The sequence below is a fragment of the Euprymna scolopes genome, chromosome 4 (assembly GCF_053919585.1).
Source record: "Euprymna scolopes isolate OS-2025 chromosome 4, ASM5391958v1, whole genome shotgun sequence".
Taxonomy (NCBI): domain Eukaryota; kingdom Metazoa; phylum Mollusca; class Cephalopoda; order Sepiida; family Sepiolidae; genus Euprymna; species Euprymna scolopes.
Window position 1 is genome coordinate 46,829,639 of NC_136485.1, and position 17,534 is coordinate 46,847,172.

The following is a 17,534-nucleotide window of genomic DNA, read 5'->3' on the forward strand; positions in this document are numbered from 1 at the left end:
AAAGATTAATGTTTCTTTTGTTTTTTTACATGGATTATTTTTCGTAACTTTTATTCTTAATGTGTCTTTTTATTCTATTTGCCGATGTTTCACAAAGAATACTTATTTGATTTAATCTTGATACTTTCATATATTGGATATATTGCAATCATTTTATAAATAAAAACAAAACTAGAAGAATACCTGTCTCAGGGTGGGTAAAATTAATTCCTTGAACAGTTTTGCACCATTTTTGTTCTCTTATGAAGATTGAAATCTATCTATCTATCTATCTATCTATCTATCTATCTATCTATCTATCTATCCAACTCTCTATCCATTCATCTATCTATCTATCCATCCATCCATCCATCCATCTATCTATCTATCTATCTATCTATCTATCTATCTATCTATCTATCTATCCATCCATCCATCCATCCATCCATCTATCTATCTATCTATCTATCTATCTATCCATCTATTATATAAAAGGAACTTTGTGTGTGCATGTGTAAGTTTATTCCCTATGGACTCTGAAACGGCTAGGCCGATTTTTATGAAATTTTACAGAAATGTCAGGGCTCTATGGACAAATTTATCTTTAGTTGACCTTTGACAACTAAATATTTTCGTTTACTAGCCAAACCCAAATGATTTTTAGAATATGACATCTTCGTTCTGTGACGAGTATGTACATCATAAAGATTTTTCTGTGTGTGTTTTTTTAACAAGTGTAATTTTAAATATACAACAAATTTTATGTTGATACTTGAAGGTATAAACAATCTAATTTCTTCAGATATTTTTTAAACAGCTTTTGTTAAAAAAATGTATATTGTTCTATTAAACTTTTATTGTTTAAATAATTTAATTTTGTTCGTTTTATTAAAAAAAAAATTTGAAAAAATATTTTTCACTCAGTAGTGAACTTTGGAAGATTGTAAGTGAAAGAAATACAATTGCCAAAAGATAAGCGTTTTATTATTTCTAGTCACCACTTTGAAAAATCATTCGCAAATGCGACTGTTTCACTCGCAATGTAGAGACCTGAATGTACTTGATGTATCCGGCAGTGTTTTTAGATAGGTTTTGTATCGGAATGTCTTTGAAATGTATTGAGAATCGAAAAAATCCGATGAAAGAAGGAACAGACGATTTGGACCAAAGTAAACATCTTATACAGCCTAACATCACAAGTGCATTTGAGAAGTTTTATTACCACACAAGCAGTAAAACCAGGCATATAAAATCAACAGTAGGTTCTTTGCTATGATAGGGATGCATTCGAAATGAATGTTTCTGTTTAGAGGACAATTGAACCATGATACTTGCCTTTTGCATTTTAAACTTTAATTCAAGTTATATATAAAAATTTTATAAAATCAACAATAGATTCTCTACAGTGCAATGTAGACTGCAATGTATTGTGAACGAAGTCACTGTGGGGAGGCATGTTAATCTTCCTTGCAGTGCACCATGATGGGTCCCCAACTAGAGCAGGCAATCAATCAGTTTGATTGAAAAATGGGCGATTTCACTAATTTCAATGACAATAAAAATATGGGAATGTCAAACATTCGTTGATTATCAGTAATTCCCGGGCAACGTTGGGTCTCCCTGCTAGCTTAGATATAATGCTACTAAGCCTTAAATTCATAATACTTATTCTAATGTGGGTCAAATTTTCATTTTGATTCTAAAAAATATGTAATATGTAAGGCTTAAGCTTAAGTGATCTTAAGAAGAAATTAAAATTCAGGTAATCTTGATTTATTGATGTCTAATGACTATAAATCAAATTTAATGCAAATCTGAAATATTTGAATTTCAAAATGGGAGGTTGTGCTCATGTTATGCCCCTCCCTTAAAACCCTTTAAATTTAACCCTAACACTAAAAAATAATCGAAAATATTTTAAATTTAGGGAATATTTATTAAATGATGTCTAATACTTATATTTAAAATTTCACAAAAATTGGAAATATCTGAATTTTTGCAAAGAACATCTTTCTTATCTTTTCCCTTTTTGCTAAAACTAAATATAGCCCATATTACCGACCTTTACACCTTGCAGCTGTGTTTAAAAATTGATAACGCTGGATTAATTAGTTTAGGATTGAATTCTGTACATCTGAATAAACATAAATTTCTATAAAGAACAATTGTCTGTGCGTGTGTGTCCAGCTAAAAGTTAAAAAAAAAAACTACAAAACAAAGAGCCACAAAGTTGATAATTCTTAATCAGTGTTGCTGAGAATGAATAATATCTAAAATTTATATTAAAAAATATTTATTCTTTTGACTCTAGATTGATACTGATATTGTTGAGGTGGATGTGTATGTAGTTTGTTTCCAGTCACAAAATAAAGAGAAGGAACTTTGATTTTTTTTTTTTTTCAGACATTTTTCCTTACACTAACTCATTCCTCAAATTCTATGAGTGTGTGTGTGTGAGTCCAGAGAGGAATGGGCTGGACAGAGAAACCTGAGGATAGGGAAGAGAGAAAGATAGAAATACCACGAATAACATGAAAAAAAAAATGGAATCTTAGAAAGATCTCTATCGTTTCAGTAATCAAAGAAGCAACCAGACTTATGAAAAAGAATTTCAGAAACAATCTGGCAAATACATTTGGTGAATCAAGTGCGAGAGAGATAAAAAATAATTGCATTTAAAGGGATGGTTAGAATCTTAAAAGATCTCTCGGTTAGAATAAGTTTACCATCTTGATCCTGGTCTTCAGTTGCGATGGACAGCTAAAGAACCTCAATTCAAGATGCAGTCAACTCAATGGGTTGAACCAGCACAACTGATCCGCAGTAATAGCCGAACGAAGTATAAGTAGTATGAGATAAAAACAATTGCATTTAAAGAGATGATTAGAATCTTAAAAAGATCTCTCTAGTTAGAATGTATGAGATAGCAAGTGAATGAAGAAAATAAGAATATTAAAAAAAAAAATCAGAAACACTTAAACTTCCATTCTGCTGGATCTACAGCAGATGTGCTAACAGTAATCTCATAGAATTAGCGAATCTCTCGATGGAGGCTTCCTTTCTAGGGCAATTGCCCTTGACATGTCAAAGGCCTTTGATAGGGTATAGTATAAAGTTCTACTCAACAAAATCTCCAGCTACGGTAGAACTGGAAATGTCTTCTCAATTATTAAATCATTTCTGTCTGATAGATTCATAAGAGTTGTGGTTGATGGCCAGAAATCAGAAGCTCACCGTATTTATGCTGGTGTCCCTCAAGGATCAATCCTGGGCCCAACTCTCTTCCTGATCTACTTAAATGATCTCCTAAATCACATCCTAAGATCTTTTGTAGGCATTTATGCTGATGATACTACTACGTAAAGGCTGTAAACGACCACGTTCTTTCTGATTCTCTCTCCTCTGATCTTGATCACATGGTGCAATGGGGAAAGAGGTGGCTGGTTAATTTTAATGCATCTAAAACCAAGCTTCTATCTTTCCATCATCAATGCTCTGATCTCCATCTGGCATCAATCGAAATGAATGGTTCTTGTCTTGGGGAGGCTCCATGTTTTGACAAGCTTCTAGGTCTCACCTTTACTCGTATCTGAGATGGAATATGTACATCAAATCTGTTGCCAACGCTGCTGGAAAAATGGTGGAATTGTTCTACTGCTCCAGTAGATATTTCACTGTTGATGCAATTCTCTACCTGCATAAGAGCAAAGTACATCCAAGAATGGAGTATTGTTGCCACATCTAGGCAGGAGCTCTTAAAAGCAGCTTATTCTGCCTTGACAAAGTTCAAAATAGATTTTGTAGCCTAGTGGGGGATGCCCTTTTCTCTTCCTTGCAACCTTTTTCCCACAGAAGAGACGTTGTGAGCCTGCCTTTGCTTTATTGTTATTTTTATGGCAAATGCTCGTCTAAGCTCCAATCTATGGTCCTCCCCTCCCCGTCCTGACTTTCACAAAAAACACTAGTCTAGCTGAAACCACTATCAATAATTCCCCCCACTGTGCTTAAACCTAAATGTAGATTTCATGAACAAAGCTTCTTTCTTAGAACTGCATGCCTGTGGAACTCTGTTCCATTTTCTTGCTTTCCAACTGGATTATGGTTGTCTTCAAGTCCAATGTGAACAAATTCTTGATGAGCCATCCCCTTAAGTAATCCAATTTACCAAATTTCCACTTCTAACGATTACTACGACATATTCCCATTGACTACTGTACACTCATTAACTCTTATCCTCGAGTGGCTTCTGGACCTTGATAAGTGGCGACTCCTTTGTAAAAAAAAAATTTTTTAAAATAAGGTTGTTACATGAATAGACCCCCATTTTGTTACATTTTTAAGATATATAAAAACTAGCTAGATGCCTGGCATTGCCCAGTCGTACAATACGCTTAAACATGATATTTTAATTTATGCAAAATTTGCCCGGTGGACTAATTCACAAAAGAAAATTAGAAAATAATAATGATAATGTCGTTCATCAAATTCCGTCTGTGTTTGTTTACAATATCATGTCAGCTGATATTTGGGATTGACAATCTTAAAAATAGTCTTTCTTCTCTTATAGACAAAAAAGAAGGGGAATATTTTATGTACATCGACCAAGATTACACCAGTGTAACATAAAATATTCCCCTAAAAAAAAATTCTTTTTGAATCTATTAGAGAAGAAAGACTACATATATTTAACATTGGATTTTTCCAATTTTCCATACTTATCGGATGGGTTTCTTTATAAAACATATCTAAGAGCACTGCCAGAAATATAAATTATCTTTGTGTAAAATTTGTAAAAGATAGACTCAGCTGTTTTGTAACCTTGCATCACTGTGCCTGCTTTACAAATATTTTAATGGAATGTGTTCTGATGAACTTGTTTCATTTGTACCCCCTCAACGTACACATCCCCGACAAACCCGCTTAGCAATAAGATCTCACCCCCTCACTATTGTTGTCCCTAAATGCCAGAAAGCTTTCTATTCTAATAGTTGCTTCCCTCAAACATCTAGACTTTGGAATTCCATTTCTGCTGCCTGCTTCCCTGGCTGTACTGATATGCAGAAGTTTAAATGTAATATAAACAAATATCTTGTTAATCTTTCCTAGGCATGGACCCAAATAGTAGCCCTTTACGTCCAAGTGGCGATATGCTTTGTAAGGGGTGAACAGGAGTAAAAGAAAAAAAAACTATGAGGAACTCTCTCTCTCTCTCTCTCTCTCTCTCTCTCACACACACACACTTTTATATAATAGTAGAGATGGAGATGATGAACACTATAAAGTTGAAAAGTGTGTACAAGCCAGAAACAAGCTTTGAACCATGTTGTTTACTTAGTGACATGAGTTGTCTAGTTATATCATAGAGCTAGCAGGCGGCCAGGCATTTCCCGATCATATGATATATATATATTTTTTTTTTATTACATTTTCACCCCAAACAAGGCAAATTGCCACTTTGGTGTAGGGGGCTACTATCAGGGGCAACAACTACTGGGGTACTATGTACGGATTTGGGCAGCAAGGTGTCGGTTCACGTTACACTTGAACTTCTGCATGTCAGTACTGTTGGGGAAGCAGGGACCTGGAATAGAATTCCAGAGTCTTGCGGTTCTGGGGAAGAAACTATTGGAGTAAAAAGATCTTTTACATCTAGGGACCTCTACAGTGTGGGGGTGGGATCTAGTAGCCTGTCGGGTTTGTCGAGGGTGCTCGCGTCGTGGGGGCACAAGTGATTGCAGTTCGTCAGAGCATTCACCACTAAAATACTTGTAGAAAAGGCAGAGGGATGCAACATTTCGTCGATGGGACAGAGGCTGAAGCTTAGATGCCAGTTCAGGGCCTATCAGGTTTGCGACTCTCTTTTGAACCTTGTCAAGGAGCGAGAGACTAGTAGCAGATGCACCAGCCCAGATGTGGCAGCAATACTCCATACATGAGCGAATGGTGGCCTTATAGAGGTACAGGATACTTTCAGGTGTTAGTAGTTTTCTAGCACGGTAGAGAGAGCCTACCTTTCTTGCGGCGGCCCTGGCAATGCCTTCAATGTAATTGTTCCAACTCATGTTTCCTGTGAACGTTAGGCCAAGGAGTTTGAAAGATGGACTCTCAGATAAAGAGTCGTTGGCCATTGCTATGGGTGGTAGAGAGGGTTTCTTGTAATTATTGAATGAAACTAGTTTAGTCTTGGCAGCATTGAACGCGACCAACCACTTTTGTCCCCATTCCACTACAGATTGGAGGTCTTCCTCTAGTGTTTCTGCCATTTCTTTAGAAATGTGTTCATTCGTCTTCCTGTCGTGTCTGCCATAGAGTGTAGTGTCATCAGCATATATACCCATCTCAGAGGCAATGTTGTCGGGGAGGTCATTTATGAATATCAGGAACAATAGAGGTCCAAGGATAGAACCCTGGGGCACTCCCGCATTTATATCATATTGTTTAGATGTGCGACCGTCGAGGACTACCTGGATTTTTCTCTTATCTAAGAAGGATTTAATTATGTTAAGTATTCTACCAGTGATACCGTATGATCTGATTTTACTGAGGAGACCCTCATGCCATACCCTGTCAAAAGCCTTAGATATATCTAGAGCTACCGCTCTGCCTTCCCCCGCTTTGTCCAGTGAATGGTATATACGTTCAGAGATCACAGTGAGGATGTCTGCTGTGGAACGGGCTTGTCTAAATCCATATTGTTTGTCAGTCAGTAGTTTAGCATCTGTAAGATGATGGACTAGAGCATGGTTAATTATGGTCTCAAATATTTTGGCAAAAAGTGGGAGGAGGCTAATGGGGCGATAATTTGATGGGTCAGTTCTTTCGCCAGAATTCTTGAATACTGGTACAACAGAAGCAGATTTCCAACAGCCCGGAAATGCTTAAATATGATATTTTAATTAATGCAGATGATGTATTCATTATTATAGAACCAACTCTCTATTGATTATTATATTGTACCTAATATATAGTAGTGATATTGAAATTTAAAAAATAAAAATGACTTGGGTGCCATCAGCTAGAATCGAAACCAAAACATACAACTTGCCAACCTCATTCTTTACTGTCTGAGCCGTGCCCATATGCATACAGATAGTTTAAAAAATACTGTTGTTTAACTTATGAACGTAGATTTGTGCATGTAAACAGATTTAGTCGACTACTCCTGTTAAGGTCAACTGTTTTGTTTTTAATTTTGACCTTTTAGCAGCAATTTTTGCTGGCTAAAAACCAAATTGAAAGTGTGCTACAGGTCCAAATACCCTATATATCAAATTTCAAATCTGTAGACCAACCATTTAGAAAGGAGTTTGGTAAAGACTTTTTGCATGTATACCAAGAAGATCACTTTTAGATATATATAAAAATATTTCCGTGTGCTGGAGCAGTTTAATCTTAAATTACTTATGCAAAATGTAAAAACTATGCATAAATAGAATTCAGCATAATAGTGAAATGAAACCAATCATCTTATAAGAAACCATAAAAAATGAATAAGTAATTAATTAATGCACGTTTTCCAAAGGAATATGCAAATTAGTTAACTGTCATGTAGTCACTTGCATATTTATGATTGAGTATATTAAAAAGTTTGTTTTAATAATTTTTTAATAAAAAGGTAGGCTTTTAATATCAATGTCAGAGTGAGAAAAAACTTAACTTTATAGGTATATATATATATATATATATATATATATAGTCGAAATGGTAATTAATAAAAACTGGAGAAAGTGCTTAATACTGTTGTAGAGCAAATATGTGTTTTATTTTTTATTACCTGTAAAAGTCTGAGGGAGCTACAGACGACCAAAAAAACGGCCAGGTAGCTGAAACAATCATGTAACTTAACAGAAAGATACGGTAATAAAAAATAAAACGTATATATATATATATATATATATATATATATATATATATATATATATATGTGTGTGTGTGTGTTTTGGGAAAATTGTAGTGTGTATGATTAGTGCGGGTGTCATTCGCTTAAAAAAAGAAAAAGAAAAAAACGTCTTAAACTCGAAACCTGACCAACACGAGACAAAAACGTGTCTCATGAAAATTTAGACACAGTTGGGTTTGACAATATAAAAAGCCAGCATTTCTTCAGTTGGGAATAATTTTTTTGTTGGCACAATGTCGGTATGGTGTACTTTGCAATCTGGTGTCAGTTGAAGAATGTTTGTTTGCGATAACATCAAAAATGGAACAAGGCAGAGTTTTGTCACGTGTGCTTCGACACGGAGAACTTGTCTATCTGAAAATACATTCACCTTTTTGTTTGACTCAAGCATTCAACGTTTAGAATATATACATAAGCACATCTAAGCAAGATAGTTTTGAAATGAGTAAACTGTGTCCTAACTGTGAGGAACATGTTTAAACCCTAAAGTGTTCTTCTTGCATAACTACATCTCCACTTTCTGACCTTGTGTTACATCTTCCTGTGGCGAGAGGGAGATAAATGCCTACCATAAGATGTTTCTCACCGTCTTCCAATAAAACCGCATCTCCATGATTTTGTCACATCCACATGATCAGATTTTTTTTTTTTTTTTTTTTTTTACATAGGCATCACCACATTATCAAGGCCAAGAGGCCACTCAAGGATAAGGGTTAAAGAGTGTACAGTAGGAATTGGACAATATAGTAATCATTAGTAATGAAAATTTGGTAAATTTGATAACTTATATGGAACGGCTCATCAAGAACTTATTTACGTTAGATTTGAACACAACCATATCCGGCTGACTACAATATGGTTGTCTTCAAGTCTAACGTAAATAAGTTCTTGATGAGCCGTTCCATATAAGTTATCAAATTTAACAAATTTTCATTACTAATGATTATTATATTGTCCAATTTCTACTGTACACTCTTTAACCCTTATCCTTGAGTGGCCTCTTGGCCTTGATAATGTGTTGATACCTATGAAAAAAAAAAAAAAAAAAGAAAAAGTCCAATGTGAACAAGTTCTAATTGAATCGTCCCCCTAACTAATCCAAGTTACAAAATTCCCACTGTTTACTATGCTAAAATCACAATGACTAATGTATACCTATTAACTCTTATCCTTGAGTGGCCTCTGGGCCTTGATAAGTGGTGACACCCATGTAAAAAAAAAAAAAAAAAAAAAATATTGTAGTCAGCCGGAAAGCAGGAAAACGGAAGACAATTCTACAGGCGTGCAGTTTTAAGAAAGAAGCTTTGTTCATGGAATCTACATTTAGGTTTAGGCACAGATAAAGAGTGGGGGGAATTATTGATAGTGTTTACAGCTAGACGAGTGTTTCTTGTGAAAGTTTGGCGAGGGGGGACCATAGATTGAAGGTCAGTCAAACACTTTCCATGAAAATGACGATACATCAGAGACAAACTTGCAACATCTCTTCTGTGAGATAGAGGTTGCAAGGAAGAGAAAAGGACATCTCCTACGAGGCTACAAAGTCTATTTTGAACTCTATCAAGGCAGAACAAGTCCTTTCTAGCAGCTCCTGCCCAGATGTGGCAACAGTATTCCATCCTTGGACGTACCTGGCTCTTATATAGATAGAGAATAGCATCAGCAGTGAAATATTTATCGGATCGATAGAAAGATCCCACCATTTTTCCAGCGGCCTTGGCAACAGATTTGATGTAAATGTTCCATTTAAGATCAGGAGTAATGGTCAAGCCCAGAAGCTTGTCAAAACTTGAGGCCTCCTGAAGACGAGAGCCATTCATTTCAATTGATGCCAGATGTGGATCAGAATGTTGATGATGTAAAGAGAGAAGCTTGGTTTTAGATGCATTAAAAGTAACCAGCCACTACTTCCCCCATTGTACTACGTGCTCAAGATCAGAGGAGAGAGAATTGGAGAGAACTTGGTCGTTTACTGTCTTAGATGTGCTACTATAAATGGTAGTGTCGTCAGCATAAATGTCTACAAATGATGTAAGGATGTGATTTGGAAGATCATTAATGTAGATCAGGAAAATAGTTGGGCCCAGGATGGACCCCTGAGGGACACACTGATTTGTTTTTGTCTATTGGTCATTATAGTATTTTTGAACTTGTCAACAAATAAATATTTGTTATGTGGCTAACAAAATGAACGAATAGAAGTTTATTTCTATAATCCTGAATATATAAGATTAAAAAATAATATTTTGATAAGTTAAAAAATTATTGACTTGAATTTTTTTTTTTTTTTTTTAAGATGTCTTAAATATTCAGGCTGTCTTGTTTCTTTGGAAAGATAACTCTTCTATTTGTCTTTGTTTTCGTTTTTTTTTATACATTTGATAAATATTTATTCGATGAAATATTCAAAACAGCCAAAAATCTCATTAAAGTCAGTTCATATGTTACCATTTATATCCGACAACATTACTGACAAAAGAATATATAAAAAAAATAAAATCAAAGAAAGACTCATTCTTGTTTGATGCTTTTAAAAATCTTTTTTTTTCAAAATTGTTATTTTTATTTTGTTTTGAAGAAAAATTCTTGCTTATTTTCTGTCTGTGTTATACTTGTAAATTTGTCGAACTTTTCTCTCCACACAAAAATATATGAACTTATTTAAAAAAATACAAACCTTTTAGCACTTATAATTATAAAAACATGCTATGAATAAAAGGGGCCACTGACATCTTATAGGAAGTAATATTAATGCTAATCCTTTTTATTTTTATATTTTTTATAGCCTGAAGAGCCTTATTACCAGCAACCTTCTTTTGAACCCCAACCGACCCATTCAGATCAAGACTTATCCAATATGGATAGTCTTTTACAAGATGAACAGGTAGGTTTTACAATTTTACAAGATCTGCCTAGAAAGTAGCATGATCCTAATGTTCTATATTAGAAAGACATTTCACAAGACAAGAAGACAATATATTATACCAGAATTCCAATATTAAAATCAGCAGGAGTAACTAAAAAAGAAATTAAAATTTGAACTAAATTCTTTATTCAATCTCTAGAGTAGATTGAATAAAGATTGCAGTGTGATCTGCATTCAGTGTCACTGTTTCGGTTTCAATGTTATGCGAATCGTAGCATTTACCAGACATTTCTTGGTGCTACCAGATCAAGCTGTCTGGAGATATTGGCTTCCTGACCTAAAATGCACCAAACATTGATGTTGTTGTTGCTGTTTTTTTCCTTTGCATAACTCAATCATGTTCTGCAAAGTAAAAGAAAGCAAAAACAAAAATTTTCCTCTACAAAACTACCAAACCAAATGCTATGAATAAATATCTGAAAATATAAAGAACTTGAAGCATAAAAACTTTTTCTAAAATTACTAGATTCAGCATTAAATAATCCCAAAACGATTGATGTGCCGTTAAACAGAACAACCAAAGCAAATCAGACGCATCAATCATCTCTTTATTGTATTTAATACTTATCAGTTTCTGCAAGAAAAATATGTATTTTCACTTATTTCGTTTTAAATACATTTTCATATTCTCATGTATAGGTTAGAATGTTATTCTATATATATTTTCATATATCGTTGATTTAGTTTTGTTCCCCAATCTATAAAAACATCAAATATTTGTCAATATCCATTCAGTCAGAGATGGAGACTGTGCTATAAGAAGGCGTTCTAATATAGATTATCATGAATAAGACTGATTTTTATGGATTTTGTCTTACAAATTGATAATTTTTATGGAAAATCAATTAAGATTGAATTTGAACATATATGAAAATTTATCTGTTTTACATAAGCAAAGAATGTCATCAAGATGACTCTATTTAATTACTTTCTTTAATTATTATTATGTTTTTTGGACCCCCCGATTTATTGGAGAGGTACCTATGTTTTTAGTGGCGTCTGTGCGTCCGTTAGTCTAGACAATTGCTAGATAACCGTCCATTAGTTTTTCCTGCAATTTTTCCACAAATTGTATTTCATTAAATAGATGTGCACAGTAAAAAAAAACTTTTTTTTTGTGAAAGTTCCTGTTGCATGAGGGACTCAAAAGAGGTCAAAAATGCCCCAAAGTGGCCAAAAATGACACATTTTGCCCCATAACTTTTGATCCATCCATTAGATTTTTCTGAAACTTGGCCAAAATGTGGAGCCCATTGTTCTTATTATAAATCCAAAATGGCAAAATTCTAGTTCGCGTCCTTGGGGACCTTCAGTGCTAAAAACGCCCCTTTTTGTGGCTCTTTTTTCATATTTCTCAACAAAAAATTGATATGCCTGACTATATATGGTATATTTTCATGGTGGTCAACTCAAACATACATGTGTTAAGGCCTAAAACTGCGCTGTAATCCATTTACACTGTGATTCGGTGTCCTCAGGGGCTCAAAAGACGTCAAAAATGCCCTAAATGCCCCAAAATGACACTTTTTGCCCCATAGTGTTTGATCCATCCATTAGATTTTCCAGAAACTTGGGCAAAATGTGGAGGCCATTGTTCTTAATATAAATTCAGTATGGGTGACCCTGGCAAAATTTTCTTGGACTTTTAGGGCTAAAAAAAACATGCCTTTTTGGAGGCCTTTTTTCATATTACTCAAAAACTTGATATGTATGTCTATATAGTGGTGTTTTCCATGATACTGAATTCAAATATACATGTCTTAAGGCATGAAACTGCACCGTTTGTCCATTTTCACAGGGATTCAGTGTTCCAGGAGCTCCAAAGGGTTCACAAATGCCCCCTAATTGCAAAAAATTACACTTTTTACCCCATAACTTTTGCTCCTTCAATTAGATTTTTCTGAAACTTGGCGAAAATGTGAAGGCAATGTTGGCCCTTCACACTTCTTCATTTGTTCTTTTTTTTTATTAATATGCAGATTTTAATTAGCTGCACACTTGAAAATATCGCTGAAAGTTTTTTTGAAGTAAAAAAATCATGGAAAATGCCATACCTTGTCCAATGCTTTTTTATGTTCTTCACCAAGATTACCAGTCCGCATTTGACCAATGCCTGTCATTTCTAAACTTTACACCAGCTATCTGTATACATTTTATGGAGATATATCTGACGAGCTCATTCCACGTACACCCACTGAGTAGACTACCAGCTGGACCAGGACTGCTTATTATGTATTCACAGCTAACGTCTATATCTGAAGATTGTTCCTCTATTCATTACTAGGGACCCGGTGTGTGGTAGATAGTCTCACTACACTACCTAACAATTTATTGTCATCATTTCTGTGTAATAATCTCTTTAAATATAAAAGGATCTAAGGCTTTGCTATCTGGATAAGTAAAGTATCCATTAACAATGCTTGATGTACTATGATAAAAAAAAAGTTTGGTGCTTATTTAGTATTGCCTATTTAAAAAAAAAAAAAAAAAAGAAAGAAAAATCTTTATGGAGTATGTACTCATCATGAAACAAAGATGTTATATTCCAAAAATTATGTAAATTGATCCAAATAGTTTTATTTTTATATTAAGGAAAATCAAATTTTATAATTTTTAACGATGAATTATTTTTGCCAGTCATTGATGAGCTCTTGCTTCTGGAGAGGTGAAAATAAAAAAGAAATAGTCGATTTGAATTGTCTGCCCTTGTGAGTTGTCTACATCCTAAATGAATATGTTGCTCAGCAGCTCTCTTATTCAGCCTGTTGTATGTTTTGATTTTCTTAAATAATGATAAAAAAAACTATCTTATGAATTCATATGATTTTTGGAATATAACATTTTCGGTCTGTGGCGTGTGATATGTACAGCACAAAAAATTTTCTGTGTGTGTTTTTTTTTATTTTATTTATTTTTTTATTTTATTTTATTTTATTTAAAAAATTTTTTTTTATTTTATTTATTTTATTTTTTTTTAAATAAGTGTAATTCTAAAGAAGCAACATTTTTTTTTCTCCAGATTTTCCCTTTCAGTGGATTTATTTTGACGTTGGAGAATAATTAAATTATATAGATCGATAGAAGGAGATTAACTGACTTATTACAGTCTACTTTCTTTGAATTACAACCCTACAAAAACTCTATTGATTCATGCAATTTGAAGATATACACAACATTAAAAACGATTATTTGATAGGCCAGCTGACGACTTATTAAAAATCCACATGAAATACTTGATTAATAATAAATAAAAAAAGAATATGAAAATCACAAAGAAGCGAAAATCACACACCTACACTGACACACAAGTGATTGCAGAATCTTATTGATATACTGATGATGTTCATCTATCACATTCGAAGATGACCTTGATTGTATAGATCTTATGTGGGTCCAGAGATGGCTTGTCAGTCCGATCCAAACTCTGATGTATTTCCTGCATGTGGGGAACCTATGGATTGATTCTGTAACAGAGCTGCTGACTTCTCCGTCTGTTTGAATATCACATTTCCTCTCACCTTCCTTAATATGTGCAGATTTAGCAATTGTGGTTGCTTTGTGAATTGCCATATGCTAGTAGTAACGCTTGTTTTCTCACAAGTTGGAATGCAAACTAAACTGTTTAAAGGACATCTTCAAACTGTCCTTGAATCATTTCGACTGTGCTCCTACGGTTCTTTGGCCTTTGGTCAACTCACTGTGATGGAGCTGTTTATGGAAGTCTTGAATCTGACATGTGGCATATATGACTTGCTTAACAAAGCTGACACTGTTGCAGTATGGTATATACTGATAGGAGGTTTGACTGGGCTAATGCCTCTGTGTCTGGTATCTTGTCTTAATATTTGATTTTCATAATTCTATGGAGACAGGTCATGTGAAAAAAATTCAATTTCTTTGTATGTCTGGCATATATGGCCCAAGTCTCACAGGTGTAAATGAGGATGGTAAGAATCTCAACTCTGTATACCTGAAGTTTGATCTGCTGCTGAATTCCAAACCAGACTAAACTTGAGATTTATTAATACACAGAGGATGTTTAAAAAAAAAACAAAAAAACTTGCCATCAGCTGTTTTGTGAAATTGAGTTATCTCCCTTCCACTAAATGTAAATGGTGGTCAGGTAAAAGGGAAAACTGTAAAGGCAGATGAGAGAAAGCACAGCGAGTGATGAAAATAACGAAAAAATAACCACGTTTTAATAGCCAGAAATTCTTTTGAAATAATTGTGAGAGGAATGATTTGTTGAAAAAAAAATAAAATAAAATAAATAATTGAAAGGACAAAAATATAAATATTTTCCTCTTCTTCAAATAGAAAGTTTGTATTTTACTTATAACTAGCTGAGCACCCGATCATGTAAAATACACTTAAATATATTTTAATTCATGCAGATTTTGCATTCATTATTGCAGAGACAATTCTCTATTAAATATTATATTGTACCTAATATACAGTACTATTTTCAATAGTTAAAAAAAGTGACTTGTGTGTGTTTGTGTGTTTTTGTAACAATTTTGTTTTTTTTGTTACATCTTTTTGTAATATTATTGTTTTTGTAAAATTATTTTTGTATCAATTTTTTTTGTAACAATTTTATTTTTGTAAGAATTTTATTTTTGTAACAATTTTATTTTTGTAACAATTTTTTTGCTACATTATTATTTTTGTAATATTATTTTTTGTAAAAATTTGATTTTTGTAACAATTTTCTTTTTGTTAGATTTTTTTTTGTAATATTATTTTTTGTAATATTATTTTTTGTAAGAATTTTATTTTTGTAACAAATTTTTTTGTTACATTATTATTTTTGTAATATTATTTTTTGTAAAAATTTGATTTTTGTAACAATTTTCTTTTTGTTAGATTTTTTTTGTTACATTATTATTTTTGTAATATTATTTTTTGTAAGAATTTTATTTTTGTAACAATTTTTGGGGGGAAGAATTTTTTTTTTTTTTAACAATTTTTTTAACAAATTTTTTTTTCTTTTTTTTACATGGGGGTCACCACTTATCAAGGCTCGGAGGCCACTCAGGGATAAGGGTGATTGAGATAGTATTGTAGTAATCATTAGTATTGGAGATTTGATAGAGTGTCTTACTTAAGGGGGCGGTTTGTCAGGAGTTTGTTTATGTTGGACTTGAAGGCATCCAAGTTGTAGTCAGGTGGAAACAGGCAAATGGAAGAGAGTTCCACAATCGTGCACTTCTGAGAAAGAAGCTCTGCTTGTGGAATCTACGTTTGGATTTAGGCACAGATAAAGAGTGGGGAAAATTATTGACAGTAGTTTCAGCCAGATGGGTGTTTCTTGTGAAAAATTGGCGAGGGGGGGACGAGAGATTGGAGCTCAGACGAGCACTTGCCATGGAAATAACGATAAAACAAAGACAGGCTCACAACGTCTCTTCTGTGGGATAGAGGCTGCAGGGAAGAGAAAAGGGCATCCCCCACCAAACCACAAAGTCTATTTTGTACTCTGTCAAGGCAGGATAGACTGTTTTTAGCAGCTCCTGCCCAGATGTAGCAGCAGTACTCCATACTTGGCTTTTATACAGATAGAGAATTGCATCAGTAGTGAGATATCTTCTGGAGCGGTAAAAGGATCCCACCATTTTCCCAGCGTCCCTGGCAACAGATTTGATGTACGTGTTCCATTTCAGATCAGGAGTAAAGGTCAAACCCAGAAGCTTGTCAAAACATGGAGCCTCCCCAAGACGAGAGCCATCCATTTCAATTGATGCCAGATGGAGATCAGAGCGTTGGTGATGTAAAAATAGAAGCTTGGTTTTGGATGCATTAAAAGTGACCAGCCACGTCTTCCCCCAGTGTACCACGCGCTCAAGATCAGAGGAGGGAGAATTAAAGAGTACTTTGTCATTTACAGCCTTTGATGTGTTGCCATAAATGGTTGTGTCATCAGCATAGATGTCAACGAATGATTTAAGTATGTGTTTTGGGAGATCATTGATGTAGATCAGGAAGAGAGTTGGGCCCAGGATGGACCCCTGGCGGACTCCAGCATTAATACTGTGGGCCTCTGATTTCTGCCCATCAACCACTACTCTTATGAGCCTATCAGAGAGAAATGATTTAATGATTGAGAAAACATTTCCAGTAATACCGTAGCTGGAAATCTTGTGAAGTAGGCCCTTATGCAATACCTTATCGAAGGCCTTCGATATATCAAGAGCAATGCACTGGAAAGGAAACCTTTGTCAAGAGATTCACTAATCCTATGAGATATAACCGTTAGCACATCTGCTGTAGATCTTGCAGAGCGGAAACCATATTGCATGTCACTAAGAAGGTTGTTTCTGTTGAGGTGGTTGACTACTTCTTTATTTAATATGGATTCCAACAACTTACTTATGACACACAGAAGACTTATTGGTCTGTACTGAGAGGAAGATGACTTATCACCTGAATTCTTAAATACAGGGCATACTGATGAGGTTTTCCAAGGTGTTGGAAAGCACTTCTCCTTAAGGCAGCGCTTAAACAGTTTTGTAAGTATGGGGGCAAGTTCTCGTTGGAGCTTTTTCAGCACTATAACTGGAATGCCGTCTGGGCCAGTTGCTTTACTGGAATCAAGGTTCTTGATTAGGTTGGCGACCTCACGCACAGATATTTGTATGTTGCATAGCGTGTTGTCTGTTATAGGAGTAAATACAGGGAGTTGATGGGCATTGTCGCATAGAGTAGAATTAGCTGCAAAGTTCTTGGCAA

General features: G+C 34.4%; 1 protein-coding gene across 1 annotated transcript in view; it reads left to right on the top strand.

Moving 5' to 3' along the window:
- The window catches only part of LOC145267265 (proline-rich protein PRCC-like), a 133,052-nt gene that overhangs the window by 49,791 nt on the left and 65,727 nt on the right, over positions 1-17,534 (top strand). The window contains exon 5 of the mRNA XM_080123289.1: positions 10,665-10,763. Within this exon, the coding sequence (XP_079979415.1) occupies positions 10,665-10,763 (99 nt within the window). The remainder of the gene's footprint in view (positions 1-10,664; positions 10,764-17,534) is intronic.